At 45.4% G+C, this 21588-nt stretch overlaps 1 protein-coding gene and 1 long non-coding RNA gene across 2 annotated transcripts; both read left to right on the top strand.

Annotated features, from left to right (window-relative positions):
- The first annotated feature begins 984 nt into the window (after positions 1-984).
- Positions 985-15882, top strand: TRA2B (transformer 2 beta homolog). Its single transcript, XM_058843740.1, has 9 exons — positions 985-1139; positions 7214-7347; positions 10727-10889; positions 11129-11317; positions 12110-12225; positions 12857-12940; positions 14585-14647; positions 15101-15174; positions 15467-15882. Exons 1-9 carry the CDS (start codon positions 1104-1106, stop codon positions 15475-15477), a joined length of 870 nt encoding a protein of 289 aa, XP_058699723.1. The 5' UTR covers positions 985-1103; the 3' UTR covers positions 15478-15882.
- Positions 2047-6873, top strand: LOC131581462 (uncharacterized). Its single transcript, XR_009278094.1, has 2 exons — positions 2047-3394; positions 6670-6873. It is a non-coding gene; the product is annotated as an uncharacterized LOC131581462 (long non-coding RNA).
- Positions 15883-21588: the final 5706 nt, after the last annotated feature.

The raw sequence follows: 21588 nt of genomic DNA, 5'->3' as shown, positions 1-21588 counted from the left end.
CCAAAGCCAGGCTGGATGGGGCTTGGAACAGCCTTGGATAGTGGAAGGTGTCCCTGCCCATGGCAGGGAGTGGAAATGGATGAGCTTTAAGATCCCTTTCAAACTAGACAATTCCGGGACTCATTTGGATTAGCTGAGCAGGTGCAAAGTCTCCTCCTGTCTCCTAGCTCTGAGCCTTGTGCAGTATTGTGGTTTGAAAAGCTGAAGAAGTCAGTATTTTGGTTAAACCATAGCTGTCTGTTTTAAGTCGGGGTGGTCCCCTCTGTGTGGACATCTTTTGCTAATCCGGGCACAGTCCTGGCCATTTGGGGCAGCCAGTGCTTTACTCGTGCTGCTTGTGACATAAAACAGACACAGCGGAGGTGTTTGTGACACTCCTCGCTGCACACGTTTTGTGGAGAAACAATGCAGAGGGAGGAAACCCCGCCATTTCAGCGACGCTCTGCTGCCCTCGAGTGGGTGCCTAAGAAATATCCCGCTCTTCCCTCCCCACGTGCTCTGAACTAATGCTTTAACACTCAAAAAAAAGTCCCTCGCAATCACATTCTTACACTGTTTCCGCGGCCTGGGGAGGGCGACGGAGTCGACCTCACCTGGAGCGAGGGCGCAGGGCCTCACCTGAGGGAGGAAGGGCGGGGCCTCACGTGGGGGGGCGGGCTCGTGGCCTTATTATCACCGGTGGTGTCAGGGGCGTGGCCTCAACGCGAGAGGCGTGGCCACCGCTCTGAGCGCGGTAATGGCCGAGGGATGGTTCGTGGGTGGGCGGAGTGGGCGTGGCCCTGGTATGGGCGCGGCCATGATGTGGGCGTGGTCTCTCATCACGGGCGGCCTCAGGGCAGGGGCGTGGTCTTCCATTAAACAGCGCCAACTCGGGGCGTGGCCTAAGGACAGAGGCGTGACCTTGTGTTCGGGGCCGGCGCCGTGGGGGGCGTGGCTTTGGCTCGTGGGCGCGGCCTCCGGCCCGGGGCTGTCCCCCCTGGGGGCGTGTCCTGCCGAGCGCGCGCGCGCGGCCCCGCGGTCTCGTCACTTCCCGCGCGGACGGCGCTGTCGCCGGGGACGGTCGTGTCCGGTTCGGGCAGCGGCAGGAGCGGCGGGACGGGACGATGAGCGACAGCGGGGAGCAAAACTACGGCGAGCGGGTAATACACGGAGCCCGAGCGCGCTGCGCGGCCGGGCCCCTCCTCTCTCCCCTCCCCACACACTCCTCCATCGCTTTCGGGTGGCGCCGGCGCCCCCGCGTTTCCCCGTGTCCTCTTTGGCGGGTGACGGAGCTTCCGCGGGAGCGGAGAGACGGGTGAGGCGGCGTGGCGGGGTCAGTGGCGGAGGAGCCGCTCCCCGCGTGAGGTGCCCGGCGCCATCTTGGGCCGGGACCGCGCGCGCCCGGGAGGGACAAAATGGCGGCCCCGAGCCCTCAGGGGCCCCTCGTCCTCCATCCCACCCCTGCGGAAGGCGAACGCTGTTATTATTCTCTTTCCAGAGCCGCCTTGCAACCCACTCTTGATTAACTCTTTAATTTAGACCGCTGTTCGCTTCCTCTCGCCTGTAACAATAACTCTGCTTTTCGGGCCTAGCGTCCAGGTGGCTCGGGCTCGCCTCTAATTTAGGCTTGATAATCAGAGGCAACCCCTTCGCTTTGTGAAACCTGCAGCAGATATCTCTCAAAGCTTATCGTTTGGGAAAGATCTTACTGTCCGGATGAGTTTTTATTAATGTCGAAATAGATGACTTGCTAAGCTTCACGTTTGTGATGCACATTTGTAGTTGCTTTTTTTTTTTTTTTACTGCATCAGCCTTGTTTGCCTTTGACGTCTTTAATTAGGGTCAGTACTGTGTTTTGGGGATTTTTTTCAGCATAATTCAAATATTTTGCTGCAGCATCGGAGGGAGTTGTGGAGGTGATAAGTTCTTAAATTTTAGACTGGACGGGGTAAGAAATATTAGAAAACGTAGTAATTCTGAGTGATGTCTTTCTTAGAATATAGTTTTCTCATATTAATCCACTATAAGAAGCCGTCATATCTGAGTGTTTCTACTTCAAGGTAGGTAAAGTAGAAAAATTTGGTAAAATTAGGTAAGGTAAAAAAATTTGGTCTCCAGAGGGCTAAAAATGGGAATGAATGGTGAAAGACAGGGATTAAGGAATAGGCTTGTGCCAGCGCCAGTGTTTTCATTGGTATCTTCATTCACTCTAAAGTTTTTTTAGTGAGGGGGTATTTTTTTGGTCTGGGTGAATGATTTGTGTGTTAGTTTTTTTTAAAGATGCTTTAATTGTTGCGTAGATTGGAAGCCAATTTAGTCTTAATAAAGTTTCCTAGAATAACCTGCATTGTGTTTTCAGTCAGAAAGAGTGGAAATAATAAAGCTTCTATAGCAAAGTCTTTTTTTGTGAAACAAATGTGCAGAGTATTGGGGCAGAAATTGTTGTCTGCTGCTTTTTTATATTTTTAACTTTAAAAATGTATTAAAGCATTTGTAGCCTGCCTTTTCCAGTGCCTAAAATGAGTTATGTCTGAACTTTAGGGACTTTCAAATAGGTAAGTTGTTTAAAATTGACGTGTTTGTAAAGGTGAAACCATGGAGCTGCAGACCTGCTATTCCAGACTGGAGCAGGGATTTGTTTTCCACTTCTGCTCTTGCCAGTGTTATTTATGGGGTTTTTTGCTTACTTAAGGCTTATGTTTTACTGAGTCAGTGGCTTTTATGCTTTTCCAAGCTGGAGTCTCTGCAGAATAGAGTTAGTGTTTGGATAAATAATCTGCAATATGATTGCAACTGTCTTAAACTGTCCCAAGTGCAGGCTGCCAACAGGAATTGTCCTCTTGCTCTCTCCCTTAGTGGTGTTCCCTTCAGTCCGTCAGATCTGGGAATTCAGTCAGCTGGATCTTGTTTTACTCCATTTCCAGCTGCATTGGTTTGCAGGCCTGACGTGATTGAGTCCTCATGGCAGCTTTTGGGATGAAGAAATTCCAGGTGCTTTTGCCAGGAATGTGACTTGTTTATGCAGCAGCACGAATTTACACTAGATTATGGTGTTTTTAAAAGGGGGGGTGGAATGTAAGAAGAATTAAAAATCCCCACTTGAATTCTCTTTTACAATTTATGCTCCACAGTGGGATGAACTCTAGAAACTTTTTGACTGAAGAAACTATAAATTATGAAATGCTTCCAGTACTTAAATACTGGAATATGCTTGAGATGCTGTTGTTGTGCTGCAACGCCGTTGTTTTCCAACTTAGCTTTGTTTTCATTGAAATTGTTCTCACTGAACAGGCATGGAACGGTTAGAAAAAGATGAGTTAAAGGCCAAATTAATGAGTCCTACCTTGTGAATTAGTTAATTATGATAAATGATGGCTTGGTATGTGGTCAGAAGCTGTTCAATGTGCAAGTCAAGGTGGGGGGTTATGTTTGGGTTTTTTCGTTTTTAATGTATAAAAGCTCAATTTACAGATTGCTTCCAAGGTATTTAATATGTGTCTTTTAAAAAAAGAGTGACTTTTATTACTAAATTGTGTGAGGAGGTGGTCTGAGGAAGCAATTTGAGATTAGACATGAGCTGATCACTCAGTGCCATCAAAGGAATAGACCTGTGTTCCTCCCTCACCAACTGGCGCTTGATGGGACCTCATAGGGAGCTGATTCAGTGCCCAAACCTGTCAGAAGATAATTTGGGTTTTGCTGATGGATTAATTTCCTGCCAGCTTGGGGCACTGGAGGAGCCCACAGGGCTGGTGGCAGAGGTGGTGGGAGGAAGCTGTGGCCTAATTGTTCAAAACAGTCTGTTCTTTCTGTGTGGAGTTTGGAAACCTGTGGAAAGGGATGGTTCTGCTCTCCCTCGAGTGAATTCCCAGCTCCCACAGCAGTGATCTCATGTCCCTCAGGGGAAGAGAGGCAACTTCCATAATGGAGAGGTTGGAGAATGTGGAGTCAGCACAGTGACACCTTGAATAAGAGGCTGCAGATCTGATAATGTCATGTGAGGCTGCACCTTTCCTTAGGAAAACAAGTGGAAATACATAACTTCATAGGAATATATTATTATAAAACCTTAATACCTTTATTTCTCTGTAACTTACATTACTGACTGAAATCTGTAGCTTCTGTTCATGTGAGGAAAACCAGGATCTCAGCATCACCTTTCATACCTCCTGCCCCCCAAATAATCCTGTGTTGGGACATTCCCTGCTCAGCAGCTGTAACACTCTATGTGAATGTGCTTGGAGCTGTTAAAGTCATCCCGGCGTTATTACACTAGGTTTGAACATGCGTGAGGTCTGGAAAGAACCACAAGCCTGGACTCCAGGACTTCCATGTGAATTCCAGAAGTGCCTGATGAAGGGGAAGAGCTGTTGATAAAGACCAAGGGATCTGGGGAGGGAGGTGAAGTCCACACTTGACAAACTTAAAGTTACAGGGGGGAAAATGGTTATTGTTTAGTGAATACTGTCTGGATCTGCTGACTAGCAGTGCTGGAATATAGGCAGGGTAAGGAGAGTTGTTTCTTCCCTCTTGAACATGTCATGCCAGGAGCATACTTCGGCATTTTTCAGTAACTTAAAATTCACAGGGTGAAAGCCAGGAGTAGGAAAAGAAAAAACATACAAAGAACAACAAAACCATATGGAACATATGAGCTGTGATTGATGTGAACCCTCTAGGGTGTAAAATAAATTTGCAGTGTTGCAGGTCTCTGGTTCTTGGAATTTTGGATAGGGAGGATTTCCTGGGGCTTGGGGTGGAAAAGGGGTAACTTGGTAATTTTGGGGGTTATTACCAGTCCTGGTGATATCCAGAATGGGGGAGGTGAATTGAATTCCTTTACAGCTGGAATAAAGAGGTGCCATGATCCTGTAAAGTGTGGTGGATTGAAGGATGATCTGGAAAAAAAAGTGGATGTTTAAAGCCTGGGAAATATGAAATGCAAAGGAGTTGAATGAAAATAGGCCAGCTGTTTAATTGTTTTAATTTAGGTAGATAGTTGTGTCTAGGACTTCTTCCTAAGCTCAGCTCCTCAGTGTCCAGATTCCACATCAACCTTTACAAAGATTACCTGAAAAATGTACCAAATGTATGAAGAATTACCTATTCTCTACTAATTTCTTCAAAGCTTTTTGACTTCTAAAAGCTCTGAAAAAGGGTTTGGGGTGTATTTGTGGGCAGAATCCTCTCAACTGCTTCCCTCCAAACCTGCACTTCTCCTTTTATTTCTGGTCTCAGACCACCTGTGTTTGACCATAGCTCCTGTTTAGCCCAGATTATCTTTTGTGAATCGAGGTATTTTTCCTCAGGTGAAAAGCGGCCTTAATTTGGGTTTTAGTCCTTCTTCAATCTTACTTTGTCTGAATTTGTTGAAGAGCTAAGACTTCTTGAGGCAAAATGCATACATTAATTCAGAACTCATCTCTGGAGTGTTTTCTTTGGAAGGTAGTAATTGATTTAGGTTAAATTAGTTAATTGTAATTTAAATTGCTCTCTAATATTCCCCCTGCCCTTTGCAGTGTTAGTACATGGGGAAGCTGTAGTTTAGAGCAAAACCTTAAACATATTTATGAAGAATACAACGTTGGCCAACTTAGTTCTATTTCTGTTGCTCTTGGGATTAATTGCAAACCTGCTTTATCCTTTATGTCATGTTTCTTTCCCCTGTATGGTAGGGTAAGCAGGTAACATTTGGTTAAGGTTGTATGGAAGTAGTTGAAGCATAATTAAGTTTTGTGTTAGCTAATGAATTTCTGAATGCTTAGTACAGGATTTCTGTTGAGTTAGTGTTCAAGTTTTAAGACATGTTAGAAAGATAAAGCAAGGGATTTTTGAGAAAAATCTGGTACCCAGTGTCATTAGTGAGCTCTCTTCATCAGAATTTACACTAAATTCAGGATTGTTTTTAGAAGGAAGTATAATTCTGCTGAATTGTAAATTTTCTCTGATGTCTTGAAATGAAGAATACTTTCTACTAGTGTGTTCAGGTGTTTAAAGCATATGACTAAAGTCAAGCATTATACTGATTAAAAAATAAAAATACAAAAGTTGAAACTGCTAATTAGGTCATGAGGAGATTGCCAGTAAATAACAGAGCAGGTGGGGTGTTATTCCAGAGTAGTTTGGAGTGTGGGGCACAAATGCAGTTCTGGTCAGTGGGAAATTCAGATTTCTGTGGAAATACAAAGCCTGCACATGTAATCCCACTTGTGCAGGCAGCTGGGGATGTGTGCTCCTAAACCTTCACACCAGGAGGGGCCCAAAATTCAGATAATTGGAGTTCATAGAAGGACCAACCATGCAGTGCTTTCTCCATTTTAAAGCACATCTGTCAGTGGCTGCAGCAAAACCTCACTGGAGTCACTCCTTGGTGATTTTGTCTCAGTGTGTGGCTGATAGCTCAAATTATTTTGAGTTTCCTGATGCTACAATTCCTTAGTAGGTACTCAGTTGATCCAGTTGCACTTGCTATTAAATAAAGGCATAAATAGCAAATTCAGCTACTTAGGGCTAAGTTAAACTGAGTTGACTGAACCTGTTGATAAAATTGTAGGGCTTTGGTAGATTCAATTCTTGAACTGCATTTATAGTAAAAGTCCACAACACTTTTTTTTTTCTAGTTTCAGTTTTGGCACTAGATTTTATCCTGGAGTTCTTAAATATTCTTCATCCTGTTCTTTTTCTATTAAGGTTAATGTTGAAGAAGGAAAATGCGGAAGTCGCCATTTGACAAGTTTTATAAATGAGAATTATTTGAAGCTCAGGAATAAGTGAAGCTGAAATTTGAAAAAAAAGAAAGTGAATGCATGCTAATTATCAGACCAGAAGTCCCACTTATAGAATATTGAGCAATTTGTGTGAAGTGGGGAAGATGAAAGAAGTCAGAATTTGAAACGGAAGAATGAAGAAAAGGAATAAAAATGAAGTTAAGATAAGAAGTAATCTGGAATCTGAAAGCACTACGCTAAGTAATTACTAGTCTGTTTATGTGTCCCTGTATATTTTGCTAAACATGCATGCATTATCTGTTTAATAGCAAAAGTACATGCAGGGTAAAGAAGTGTCTACCAGGGAAAAAAAAAAAAAAAACTCCTTAAAAATCTAGGCAGTGCGAATGCCGACTGCCCGGACACATAGCTATGAATATTTACCATTTATTTCACTGGAGCTTGTTTACAGCCCGTAGGTGAACAAGGAATTGTGTACAAATTAGGCTTTCAATATCTGCGTGCAGGAATCCCGTTCTGCTTCCAGAAGCGGAAGTGCTCATGGGTCTGGCAAGTCGGGGAGGCACACCCCTGCAAGATCTCGCTCTAAGGAGGATTCCAGGCGCTCCAGGTCAAAATCTAGATCCAGGTCTGAATCCAGGTGAGTTTGCTTCTTTTACCTCTTCCTCTTCCTCACAAATCAGATGATTGTCAGAGGTAACCCAGCTTAGCCAGTTCTGTTTCCAGAGTTAGTGGATCTTCTGTGGACATGGAATACAAAGGGGCATGTGTGGTTTCAGGATTGGGAAAGCCAAATTCTATAAATTTAGATATTTTTGCTGCTTCTTCCAACAGTTAAATCAGCTGTAGGTGTGTATCCTTGCTGATACACTTTGGAGGTGCCTGCCTTTTATCTCTTCGCATATTGATTTGTGTCTGAGCATGGAGTACTAGGAACTTTAGGTCTTAGTTTTGCTGTGCATTGACAGAGTTTGGTGCATCAGCAGATTTCCCATTTTAAGCCATATTCATGTATTATGTTTCTGTACTGGAAACAGTGATGTTCCTGGAGTAGTGAAAAGAAGCAGTAGAAATAAATGTGAATTTCACAGTTTGACATTTTTAATCCGTTGATTTAACTTGAAAATTAACAGGCTTTGAATATTAGAAAATTAATAATGAATGTTTGAAAATTAACAGCTTTGAATATTAGAAAACTCTCCAGAAAAGTTGTGGAGAGCTTGCTTATTGTATTTGTCATGTGGCAGCACAAACATCCACGTGCCTATTTGCACTGTATTACCTCTCCTGATACTCACCTGCCAAACAAGCTGTGTGCAGGGTCAGAATTCCTCTTTTAAGAGTAGCTAGTTGACTGCTGACTACAGAAATGAATGTGTTGATCATTTCTTTACTCATAGGCATTCAGGCTAAAAAAGGTGAGGTTTCAGCAGTGTGTTTTTCAGGTGAGCTGTTCACAATGCACTTCTTATGTGAACAAGCAATGAACTGCCAGAGCTTGGGGGGCAGGCTGGAGGAAGATACTGTGCTGTCAGCAATCTCCCACGATTGAAAACACTATCAAAGAGGGTGTTAAATCTTGCAAGATTAAACAGAAAGGCTTTTATGAGAAGGAAGGTAGTTGGGAAGCTTTGACAGCAGAAGAATGAGTTTTTTTAATTCAGGCACAGTCACAAGTGTCATATCGTGTATCTGACAGTCCTTGTAGTGTAAGAAGAAATGTGTCAAATAAAATGAATAAATACTTGTTAGAGTAGTACCATTGGAGTGACCTGTGGGAGTGCCAGCAGTGAGAGATGATGGGGCATCTCAGGAAGGGCCCAGCCCCAGATCCTGCTCAGGCATTCAGCTCTGGGCTCAGACCCTGCTGTCAGGGCTTTTATCCAGTTGAGGTTTGAAAACCTTGGGGGAGGGAGGCTGAGAACACCTTTGGGGAACCTTTTAATATTAGAACAACAAAGTCAGGACACCTCTCAGCATATTCTTCTGTCCCTTAAACCATATGACTCCAGGGATTTCATACTCCTTACACATTTCCCACTTGTAGAGTAACCACAATACTGAGTAAAAATGCAGTCACAGATCGTACTCAATTCTGAAGAAGCAAATATAAGCTGTAGAATTTATGAGAGACATGACAGATCTTACTTTTGCAATAAAAAGTGTGTAAATAATGCCCTGGCAACTGCCTTTCTACTTTTTGATGAGCAAAAAGTAGAGTTTATAAGTATCATGGCTTCCTGAGCATTTAACAGCTGTCTTGAAGATGTCTATGGCTGGAGGTAACAGAATTACATGTCAGAGTTAGTGCTGATTAGTGGATTTGGACAGAATTGTGTCGAGGCACATAATTAGAAACAACATACTTTAATCTGTTCAATGCTGTCACACATTGGGATGTGGTCATGGGCAGATCATTGAACTCTGGCTTTTCCAGAGAAATAACCCTGTGATAACTTATATATTTCTTGGTAGTTTCTGTTGCAAATGTATTTTTTGAGTTACCAGCTTATAAATTAAACTTTGATTTGGGAACCAACCTGTGTCTTGGTGTTTTTATCAGTTGGGGTGTGGATATACTTGATTTTAAAATCTACTTTTATTGAAGTTTGTATCTCCTATCTTTGGCTGATACCATTCTGGTACCTGAAATATCAGTTCTGAGTTTGCTTTAATTTTTTTTTTTTTTTCCTATGTCAGTGGCTGAAATGTGGCTGTGTGCATGTGTGGAGCTTCTTTTTTTTTGTTATTGATATTATAATTTCTCTATGTTTTTACTGTTTTCCCAGCTTCAGGGAAGTTCTCTTTTTTAATTTTGTTGCAAAAATCATGTTTTGTCTATAAATACGTAGTGAAAAGTGCTGTAATGGGACATGCTGAATTAATTTCTCCTGGACATGAATATCCATTTTAAGTTGAGCTTTTCTGTCTCACTCTTGATGAGGTAGGAGGTGTTTTTTGAGGAGATAGATTGAACAGTTTGGCTGTGACACTTGGTGAGAAATCCCTGGAAGAAGCTGTTAAATGCTCAGGAGTAAAAGCAGTTCAGGTTCAGAGCTTCCCTCATGCCAGTGGGGTGGTGCTGCTGTGGAGTTAGAGGAGCGGGACATTTAAGACAGAGCTAGAAAATCAGCAATTTGTGACTCAGATCCATTGACTGTTACACTGTTTATTGCAATTTTTAGCCTTGCATGTGTTTTTCTTTGGAGTGCTGTGGAATGCAGGTTTCTTAGTGTAGCCATCAACAGATCAAGATCAGGTGTAGTAGCCCCTGTGAGTGTCCAGCTTCTCTAGGATTGGCTGTGTTGGGAAGGCTTCTTTGGGAGAAGGAATTGAAGAGTTTTAGACCTTCATGTCCACAGAACATGTGATGTAAGAAAATACTTTTTGGGGAAAAAGGAATTGATGAGCAGTTGCACCTTTGCATAAATGCACTTAAGAGAGTGAACATGTAAATATTCATGAACAAGCAGTGCTAAATAACTGCTGAAATACCAGCAGGTATATGAGCCAGCTCAGGCTTGATTTCTTCAGATTGTGCTCAGCTCTGTTTCAGGGGTATTTGCCAGACTTTGAAGGATGTGTTTGCTTCTCAGTGTTACCCAAGGCACCACCAAGAGAGTGCCCCCCTCAGTGGTGCATGCTTTGTGTTAAAGCATATTTTCTGGTCCCTTTGTCTGATACATGTGGATAAGAAAGCCACCCCACTTGCTTTTACACTAAACACTGATTATTCTAAGCACTAGTATGTCACACCCAGGTAGCTTTGTTAAATGAAGGGCTGATCGATCAGTGTAAGTTCCTGGACTACAGCAAGAATGCCCTGAGAGTATCTGCAGTAATCTGATAGTAAAGATTTAGCGACAGTCATTGAGAGTAGTGAGTAAATGGATTATAGCTTAGGTATGTGGTGCTGCAGAATTTGGGGAAACAATTATTTGAGCTTTTTGTAACTATCTGATGGATTTTTGAAATGTTAAACACCCCAACAAGCTGTATCTTTCTCTTCTTTCCCTCAGGTCTAGATCAAGGAGGAGTTCCCGCAGACACTACACCAGGTCCCGCTCCCGGTCCCGCTCCCACAGGAGATCCAGAAGCAGGTCGTACAGTCGGGACTACCGGCGACGGCACAGTCACAGCCATTCCCCCATGTCTACTCGGAGGCGTCACATTGGGAACAGGGTATGTGTGTCCTGGATGCATCCTGGAATCGTCTCTGTGCCCTGAGAAACACAAAGGGGTTTTGTGAACGGCTTTTGTTCCTGTAGGTTGAATTTATTAGTGGCTATTAGCGGGTGGCCTAAATCTCAGCCCCACCTTTGTTGCTGTTCATCTTGAAGCCCTGACAGTCACAACTTGAGAAATATGTTGCACTGCAAATAAACCTAATTTCATTCCAATGTCTCTGTCCCTTCCTTTAGGCAAATCCTGATCCAAACTGTTGTCTCGGAGTGTTTGGGCTGAGTCTGTACACTACAGAACGAGACCTGCGAGAGGTTTTCTCCAAGTATGGGCCCATTGCCGACGTTTCCATCGTGTACGATCAGCAGTCACGGCGCTCCCGAGGGTTCGCATTCGTCTACTTCGAGAACGTCGAGGATGCCAAGGAGGTAGGTTGGGGTGCACAGTATGGGCCGTGTTTGTTGGGCTCTGACCTCCTGGGGTGTATGTTCTGTCACAGTGTATAGCCAGGGGAAACTCGTAGCCTGAAAAATATTTGGAATCTGATAATCATGGAATTTGGCCTTAAAAATGCTGCAGAATGAATTGGGAATTCTGTAGTCACCCAGCAGAGAATCCTGTGCTCACGCCAGTCCTTGTAGAGCTGCTCTTCGTGGACTGGAGCAAGGCTTATATTCTGCATAAACTCTACTCCAGAAGGTCTCCAGTCTTTTCCACATCTGGCATGAAGGCTTTCATGTTGGGTTGGAGCTTGATGTATAGGTGCTGCTACTTGGCAGACAAAAAAAAACCCAAAACACAAGTGTTCCTGGTTTTTTACTTTATATTTGTGACTCTGATCTTATATTCAAGGTTATGGTCGTTTGAAGGATGTCTTTGAATATCTTAGTGGTGTTCTTTTAACCTGTAAATGTTTTATATTGTGTGGTGGAGTAGTTACATCTCCCTACATCAGCATGTTGAAAGGTTGCTCTTAATCATGTCAGAGGCTTTGAAACAATTGCCCGGTGGTGTTCCTTTCAGGATTTTAATCAGTGGTTACTGGCACTTAAGTCCAGCTGGCCTAGAGCATCTTACACAGTGCATTCACTGTAGATATGACACTCAGACCTGCCTCCAAACAACCATTTTCAGGACATTTCTGCACTTAAAGGAGTGGTTAGAAATGTGTAGTTGCTGAAGTTCATACCTACAGCTAATGTTCTTCTGTCACTCCTTAGGCAAAGGAACGTGCCAATGGAATGGAGCTGGATGGAAGAAGGATCCGGGTAGACTTTTCTATAACAAAAAGACCTCACACACCAACCCCTGGAATCTATATGGGAAGACCCACTTAGTAAGTTGTGTCCATGGTTTTGGCTGGGTTTTTTTCCCCCAAAGCAGTACAGGATAGGATTCATGATTCTGTAAAAACTCCTGTCTCTCCCCTGAGAGACCTGATTCTGAGTGGTTTTCCTGGTTTCTTGGGCTTATGCATTAACTAATTCATTTAACATTTGGGATTAGTGGTTTGCTGTGTTCACACCCTGCCCTTTTGACTTCCAGTTGCCAGCAGTGTAAATAGTTTTCCCAAGTTATTCCCCAGTTCACTTCCCAAGACTTTCAGCTTACTGGTGGTTATGGTGATGTTGTCTTGAGACTAAAGGTTTCTGATTTTTTAAGTCAGGAAGTTGATTGAACAGGAGCTTTTTCAGAGTTAAAAGTGAATGAAGACTTGTCTGGGAATGGAATGTGCCTGTGATGCCTAAAGGCTGAGGAAAATAACTGAAAGTTCCAGCATTTAAATAGCAATTATTTAAGTAGTTAGTTCCCACCTGCACTGGTGGGAAGCAGGAGTACTTGCAGTCTTCCGACTGTGAGGATAAGAAGTAACAATGTAACCTAGTGTAAATCATGTGAATTTACCACACTGCAGACAAAGTTAATGTTTTGTATCTTAGCAATGCAATTTCCTTCCCTCTTTGCAGTGGCAGCTCACGGAGGCGAGATTACTATGACAGAGGCTATGACAGAGGCTACGATGACCGTGATTATTACAGCAGGTCATACAGGTGAGCCTATTTGGAATCTTTTGCTGCTTTCTAAACTCTGTTTTCTCATCTGCTTGTGCAAGCATTAGGCAGTTCATCCTACATAACTATTCCAGAATATTTTTGCACTCTCTGTCAATCTGGAATTTTCCTGTGAAATTTTCACCAGAATGACTGCTCAATACAAATTATATTAGTTGGATTGAGAAATACTTGATGGTGTTTAACCTGTGGCCTGCCTTAGTCCAAAATGTCTTCTGAATCTGCACTAAGTGTTCATTGTGCTTTCATTTTAGAATCTTTAGTCGGTTCTTCTGTTAGCACAGAAATGGTGCAGATTAATATTTGAGTTGGTATTGTAGTGTCTACTTAAATTTTGAGCACATTGTAGTAGATAAAAAGTGGGAAATTTCAGTGGTCCCCAGTATCTCCTGCTGATAATTATGGCACCTCGAATGTTGCCAAAAATAAGGAATTGGGGATTGGAGCGTGTGTTGGGCATCTGCATTAAAAAGCTTTTTAAATATCCCTTGTCAGGTTGGATGTGTGTGTAATCATGGTTGGTTTTGGTAATAGAGAAACTGTTTTTTTCTGTCTGTACTACCAGGCATTCCTGCAATTGCAGAATTCCATGTTAAAGTTATGCTTTGGGCTCAAGTCTTCAGTGCTTAAGTGGTGCCTTTTCATTCTGACAGGGGTTTGTGAATGTTACCAGTTGTGATTGGGTCAGGAGAGAGCCAGTGAGCGTGATCTGCGTTGGTGGGAAGTGTCCTTACTTGTGGCAGGGCTTGCCCCTGGATGGTGTTTAAGGTCCTTTCCAACCCAAACCATTCTGGGATTCTGTGAATAAATATGGAGCCACAAATGACTTGTGCGTGGCTACTTGAAAAATGTCACGGTCTGCTACTTTCCCCTCCTGCAGACCTGGGTTGGTTGAGGGAGAGAGGTGTTACTATGTTGTGAGTGCTTCCCTGAGGAAGGAAAGGTTGGAATTGTTCAAGATGCAGTGGAGCATTGCATACCCCACCCTAAAAATTCCATTGGTAACAATTCCTTTGCATTCCCTATCTTCTGAAAATAAAGCCTTAAGGGAAATGTAGTGACAAATGGGAATTAAAACTTCAGTTTCTCCTTGTTACTGTGGGAGGCTTAATTTTGCCTGAAAAAGTGTCTGTAAATAAGGTAATATTCTTTAAGAAAAGCAATCCCCCAGAAACAACTGGGGAAGGCTTTAAACTTGATTTAGTCTCCTGGTGGAGCTTTGCTGATCTGAATCTGAGGAGGTTCCAGTGCAGCCACTCAATATTAATGCTGTAGGGTGATGTTTCAGCTCTCTATAAGTCACATCACATTTTGCGTTTAAACATGACTCAAAAGTGTTAAAATGTCAGGATAGGAAGGCTTTCCCTGCCTCCATCTTGGAATCTGTATTTTTCCTCAGGATAGTGAGTTGATCTTGCTACTTGAAAATAATAGGTAAAAGGATTTTCCTTGCGTAGATAAGTGTTTAAAAATCAATGTTAAATTAAGTAAGTCAGCATCATCTGGTATAAGAACTAATGTTGTCTTCATGTCATTTTCTTACTCTGATGATGGGGGGGTTTTGTACAGTGAACTCTTTGTTTATTTTTTAAATTCCTAAAAGTCGTCATTTTGTTTTCACAGAGGAGGAGGTGGTGGCGGCGGAGGAGGCTGGAGAGCTGTTCAGGACAGGGATCAGTTTTACAGGTGTGTACTGGACTAGTGGAACTAGGCAAGGAAACACAAAACTTGGGAATGCCTGGATTAGAGGGGTTTGGGAGTGCCTGGCTGTAGGACTGACTGCAAATCAAGGAAATCTTCACCTTGAACAAGTAATTCAGATTAAAAGTGAAGGTGGATTTGGCTTACCCTGCTTGTGTGGGATGCTCTTGGCTTCAGACTAAATTCACATGAGAGCAGATTGTGAGTACAAGAGCTTGTATTTGCTGTGTTAGTGAAAAATAATCCTGGTAAAAAAAAAGAGAATTCAAATCATTGCTTTGTTGCCCAGTGGAAATGTTGATCAGTTCTCCCATGCTTGTTAGCTTTCCCAAGTGCATTCCTGAGACCAGGATGGGGTTAGAGCTACCCACATAAAGATGCTGGCACTCACCTGTGCAGGTTTTAACAAAGGGATTGTTTGTGTCACCCCTGTCACAGGAGGAGGTCACCGTCCCCGTACTACAGCCGAGGGGGCTACAGATCCCGGTCCAGATCCCGATCCTACTCACCTCGTAAGTAGTCACGGACTCGTGGAATGGTTTGGGTTGGGAGGGACCTTAAAGCTCATCCCATTCCACGCTCTGGCATGGGCAGGGACACTTCCCATAGACCAGCTTGCTCCAAGCCCCATCCAACCTGGCCTTAATTGGGCCTGGCTCAGTCACAGAGTTCACCTCTCAAAAGTAAACTTCCCATTTCTTGAACTTCTTTTGAGCTTCTGTGTCCACTAAGATTGATTTGGGTGTGGATATTTTATTGAGCCTCAACCTTTGAAAGTCTGACTGTTGGGTTTTTGTCTTTCAGGTCGCTATTAAAGCATGACACATAGAGGAATTTCTAGCTACAGCCTTTGAGTTGAAATTGCAAGTTTGTGGACAATATTTTTTTATTGTCTCTTCTGTTTAACCAAGTGACAGTGCCTAGTGAATTAGGTGACTTTTACACCTTTTATGAAGACAACTTCTGTGGTGTTCAATGCTGTTTCATTCTGCATATTTGTGTAGTTTGGTGCTTCGTTTCCAGGTGTGTTTTGAAAGGAGTATGTTTTGCATGTATTTTTTTAGTCTCCATTTTGACTCCTGAGAGGTTTCTATTGTAAAGACACAAACTGTTGAGTTAGTTTTTTCTACTGATTCCAAGTTATTCCCAAGATACAAACCTGTGTAAAACGCTTTCTGAAAGTGAGACGAGAAAATAAAATAAAAAGATGTTTGTTTTTTTTCTTTCCTACTTATTTTTGCCGAGAAAACAAAAGCTTGGAGGTAATCCCAGGGCAAGTGCCATCTATTCCTTCCAGGAGGAGCCAGTCTTTTGGTGTGCCACAAGTAAATTGCACCTGAGGTGCTTCTCAAGTCCATTTCTCACTTGTGAAATCAGCACTGAATCCCTCATTTGGGTGTTCAGCTGTTGCCTCTTGTATTTAAAAGATTTTAGGCCAACACTTTACTGTTTATCTGTCATACCACATAATGAATTTGCACTTGGATCTGTGAGCCAGTTATTTTTTAATCTTGTGTTGGAGGAGCTTTCCACATTGGTTTGTGGTGAGAATGTGTGGTTTTGTGGAAATAATGGAAATTTCTAGACTCAAAACTGATGATTTCTATGAATGTAGGGAACAAAGTTGGAGGAATGGTGTGCTGTGGTGCAAAGGAAGGGACTGAGGGAGCAGGCCCTACCTGCTTCAGCTGCCTGGAGAGGAGATGGCCAACAACAGTACACCAGGTGTCTTAGGGATTTGCAAATTATCCAGGTATTTGTTAAAATTTCCCTGTTTTTAGTGGCCAGAATGGACAATGGCAGTAATTATTTTAAATTGTTTGGGCAGTACCAGCCCATTCAGGGCTGAGTGGGCACATTTTTTGGTGACAAATTTTTTGGAATGTGTCATATGGCTCCTGAGTGTGTCCCAAATCCCTGTGCCAGGTCTGTGCTTGGTATGAGCATTGCAAGGCTCATATTCCATGCATCATGGAATAATTCAGTTTGGAAAAGCCCTCTAAGATGGACTCCAACCATTCCCCAACACTCGAAGGTGACCACTTGTCCATGTCCCCAAGAGCCACATCCACAGGGCTTTCAGATCCCTGCAGGGATGGGGACTGTACCACCTTCAGCAGCTCCTGGTGCCTGCCCACCCTTTCCATGGGGAAATTCCTCCTCATGTCCAACCTGAACCTCCCCTGGCACAGATTGAGGCTGTTCCCTCTCCTCCTGTCCCTGTTCCCTGGGAGCAGAGCCCAACCACCCCCAGCTGTCCCCTCCTGTCAGGGAGCTGTGCAGAGCCAGAAGGTCCCACCTGAGCCTCCTTTTCTCCAGGCTGAGCCCCTTTCCCAGCTCCCTCAGCTGCTCCTGGTGCTCCAGCCCCTTCCCCAGCTCTGTTCACTTCTCTGGACACGCTCCAGCCCCTCAATGTCATTGTGAGGACCAGGGGTGCTGGTAAGGCTCAGACCCAGGTGAAAACTCCACCAGGAGAGCCAGAGGGAATGGATGTTGTCTGTGAGTGGCAGCTTGCTGGGGTGCACCCCACAATCCACCTTAAAGCTGTCGCTGGGGTTTGGGGAAGCAGCTGCTGTGGGGAGAGCCCAGCACTTGCTGCTGCTGAATCATCCAAGGGCTCTCAGTCCAGGAAGGGCCCGGTGCTCCCAGGGTGTAGCGCTGCCCTGTGGCATGGCTGTGGGAACCCGCGGCTGCCTGGCCCGGTGCTCTGCAGCAGTGAGGCAGGAATTACCCATGGCAGGAGGAGGAAGCCTACCCTGACCCCCAGCATGCATCCCACCAGGGCAGCAAGGAATCCTGTGCCAGAGCAGCATCTGCTGGCTGGATGAGACAGGCTGTGCCCTTTTCTGACCTGCTTTCCCGTCAACAGAGGACAAATAAAAACCTTGGAAGCATGTGGAGGGCAAAAAGGAAACCAGGAGCTGTTTGTGCGGCTGTCCTCTCCCCACACATGCAGGTGGAATTTCCTCTGGGGCAGTTTGAGTCTCTCCCTGCACAGGAGCTGTCCCTTTGGCATCTCCTGACTTTCCCTGGGCACGAGAGGGGGCCTGGAGGGATTGTGGAGCTCGAGGGAGCTGTGCAGTATCAAGGCAGTTGTGGGTTCAGTACATTCAGGCACCTCTTGCACAAGTAGTGCAGTAGCTCTCTGCTCCTCTTGGAATTCCATGAGCTAGAAATCCTGTTTTTCCTTGCAACACCTTTATTGGGGTTCAAACTATTTATTTTGCCGTTCACTCCAGCTCCAGTAGATTGATCACACACAAGGCAGGTGTTCCCATCCCGATGGAGCTGCTCTGCAGCTGGGAGAAGCTGATCCTTTTGTTTTCCTGCTTGGATAGGAAGTGTGCAACTCCACAGGACCCTCCTTGGTGCCTGTCTCTGCCACCTGCCTTTCCTCTGCACCGCTGTTCCCACAGATCCATACCTTTGATATCACCTTGGGAAAGCCAGCAAAACTTAGTTGGGAAGGAGCTACTGGGGCCTGTCCACCATTCCCATCATTAATGTCTCACTCGTGCTCAACCCCTGTGCAGGTGTAATTAGCACAGACACTAATTTTGTTACCCAGCCATGCCAGTGCCTCCGCCTCAGCATTCCTGACTGTTACAGACTTGGAAACTTCTGGAATCCAGTGAGTAGTGGGTAGATTTTCACTCATGTCCCAGCAAAGGGTGAGCAAAACAGTTGAAAAGCATGGATGCATTTTCCAGCCAAATTGTGAATTATTTTCTCAGCTCTGCTCTTCCTGAGGGATAATCCCACCTCCCAAGATGGTCTGCTTCCATGCCAGTCCTTGATGCTCTTCCCTCACCTCCGTAGCATCTGCGCCATTCTGTGACTGGGAGGTTTCTAAAAGCCAAAAACCGCATTTCAGATGGTTCATCGCCTCTGTATGAGGGAAATTTGGGATCAGCCCAGCCTGGAGCTGCCTCGTGGTTTGCTCGGAGTGGTGAGGGGCAGGTGGGAGCCGCTCTGGCAGCACATCCTGATCCCACTGTGCTGAATCGTGGCACAGAGTCACCTCTGCCACAAGACTGGGAGAACAAACCAAGTCCTTCCATGAGGGAAATGGGTTCTTTTTTAGGACAGGGTTTACTCGGGGCTTTGTTTTGGCACTGCCTCGCCTGTGCAGTCTCTGCAGCCAAAGGTGTCCCCATGGAGCAACGAGCAGCTGCATTCCCACCTTGTTCCCAATCCTAACAGTGAAGGGGTGGGATGAAGCTCTCCTGAGATTCTCTGCATGATGAATAGTGGAAAATATCCTTGAGGATTCAGGGGAAACTTGCAGGTCAGAGAGGTGAGGCAGGTTCCTCCTGGGCCAGGTCGCTGGGCTTTTCCTGCTGGATTACTGCAGCCTCCTGGGGTAACTTCTGGAGCCCTGCTGGCTCCCTCACCCCGCTGTCTTTCCTCTGTCCTGTTCCAAACACCCTCTGGGGATGTGGGATCCAAGGAGAGATCCCAACACAGCCTGCTCTGTTATTAGGAGCCCAACCAGTGCCCTGAGTGCAAATCCCAGTAAGATCAGTCTGCCAGAACAGGGTGATGAAACCTCGTGGATCCCAACCTGCCTGCTCCAAGACAGGGTTTCCAAAGGCTCAGAATAAAATGGAGTTGTGGTCCAGACTGTTTATCCTGAGCTTTGAGGAGACTCAGGAACCCCCCTAGGCTGGCCTCAACATGGATTTGGTAGTCCCAGATGTTTGCCCAATCTCCTCCCAAAACCTCCAGCTGTGGAACAGCATCTCCTCTTCCCATCGACCAAACATTGTTTTTTTCCTAGTTTGTCCTGTTTTTTCAAGGCAGCCCTTCAGACACAGCAGGTTATCTTGTCATTTTACAGACTAAACAAACCCTCCTTCAACCTCTCATGGCCTTTTGCTCATTTTATCAGTCTTGCTGCCGCATTCCAAACTCATTCCATGTCGGCATCTCTTTCTAGGGAGGGATGATCTTGCTTGCAAGGCTGCCCTTGGAAGATGCTTTCCCTTTCCTGCTGGATCCTGCACCACTTTTAGGACCTTTTTTCCATCTAGTTGCTGCCTCTCCAGCTGTTTTTTACCACTGCTCTGAAATCTTCCTCCCCAAAGCACAGACTTCCGTTGAGCATCACATGTGGATCACGACAGATCCACCAAAACCGGGAAACAGTTACCAGCTCCATAGGGTTGGGAAGTGACCTGCAGAAGTTTGTTGAGCTCTTTCTGCAAAGCCAAAAATCAGGGGCAGGAAGGATGAGCTCATGCAGGTAACTGCAGGAGACTCCTCTGCTGCATCCAGCTCTGGCAGAAGGCTGTTTTGAGGAGTAGTAAATGAGTTTTATTAATGTCAAAACCTCGTGTTTCTCCCACTACTTCCCAGTGGCAGCGACCTCACACAATGAACCAGCAGCTTCTGCCCCATTCCTGTTGATAGCTCATCCCTGAGGAGGCAGGAATTACCTGAAAAAGGGAAAGGGTAAGATCTTTGAAAAGGACTTTATCAACCAATTTCAGCCTAAAATCACCCCAAAAATGTGCTGGGGATGCAGGAGCCACGAGCACCGGTGACAAATGACAGCCAGGCAGGAGCCACACTGAAAGCAAAGCCGGGGAAATCGGAGAAGGATTCTTCTGGCTTTGCATCATCGCAGCCCAACCACATCTATTTTTGCTGTAGGCATGGCATCGAGCACCCGTCACCGCTATTCCTACTCCATCCATCTCTGTATGCCAGGGAAGACTGGCAGTGGGATGGAGCAGCAGGGGGAGCGGTGGTTTGTGTCCTTAATTGCCTTAAAATCTGGGGAATTCAGAATATTGCCCTTCACCTGCCCAGCGAAGGAAGGGATGCCTGGCCCTGGACACAACGCTTTGTTCCAAGAGCACACGGCCACTTGTCACCCACCCAGACAGGATTATTCTGCACCTTATTTCTGTCTCCAATCATGTCCTCGAGGCGCTTCTACAAGGATTAGGCTTTTATTCTCAAAAGGGGAGAAAAATGTCACTTTGCCTGCAGGCAGGTGGTGATACCAGCTCCTGGTGACCTGAGGACACCATTCAGCAGAGCCCCAGAGGCTGCAGGAGCCACCTACCAGCAGGCAGAGAACATGCCCAGCTCGTGGCTGGAGTGTCTGGCACCGGTTTGGCATCTCCTGGAGCCTTCCCGATGATGGGATCACATGCAGTGATGGGCTGGTTGGATCTGGGCTGGGAAGAGTTCATACACTCTTATTTTCTGAAAGAAGCATTGTAAAAAAATTATTATTTTTATTATTTATCATGCTTGTTTATTTGTTTTAACTGTATTAAGTAATTATGTAGATAAATAAATAGATATAAAGATGTATTTCTTATTTATTTTCTTGGGTTCCTGAGCAAAAAGGTTTTCCTCTCCCTGAAGGAACTCCTGAAGGGTTGGGGGTGCTGGGCTGTGGTGGATTCTGGGGCAGAGTTTGGGGGTGTTGGGGTCGTGGTAATGGGATTGGGGGTGATGGAGTCAGGGGTGGTGGGTGCAGTGGGTTCCAGGGCAGAGTAGGGTTTGGGGGTGCTGGGCTGTGGTGGTTTCCAGGGCAAAGGGGTTGGAATGGTGGGGGGCAGTGGGTTCAGGACAGAGGGAGGGGTTTGGGGTGATGGGGTACGGTGGGGTGCAAGGGCAGAGCTCTCGGAGCTGATGACAGAGTGTGGGGGGTTAGGGGGAATGGGATTCCATGGGTTCCAGGACAGAAGGATGGGGATGCTGGGTGCGGGAGGTTCCAGGACGGAGGGATCGGGATCGGGATGCCGGATGCAGGGGGGTCCCGGACGGAGGGATCGGGGTGCTGGGATGCGGTGGGTTTCCGTCCAGAAGGGTGGGGGGCACAGGGCCGGTCCCCCCCGGCGCATCCCGTCCCCGCGGGGGTCTGGCGGCTCCACCTGCCCCCCCGCGGGGCGGCCCCGGGGCCGGGC

The sequence above is a fragment of the Poecile atricapillus genome, chromosome 8 (genome assembly GCF_030490865.1).
Source record: "Poecile atricapillus isolate bPoeAtr1 chromosome 8, bPoeAtr1.hap1, whole genome shotgun sequence".
NCBI lineage: Eukaryota > Metazoa > Chordata > Aves > Passeriformes > Paridae > Poecile > Poecile atricapillus.
Note: the sequence above shows the minus strand (reverse complement) of the source record. Positions and strands in the feature narration are given on the sequence as shown.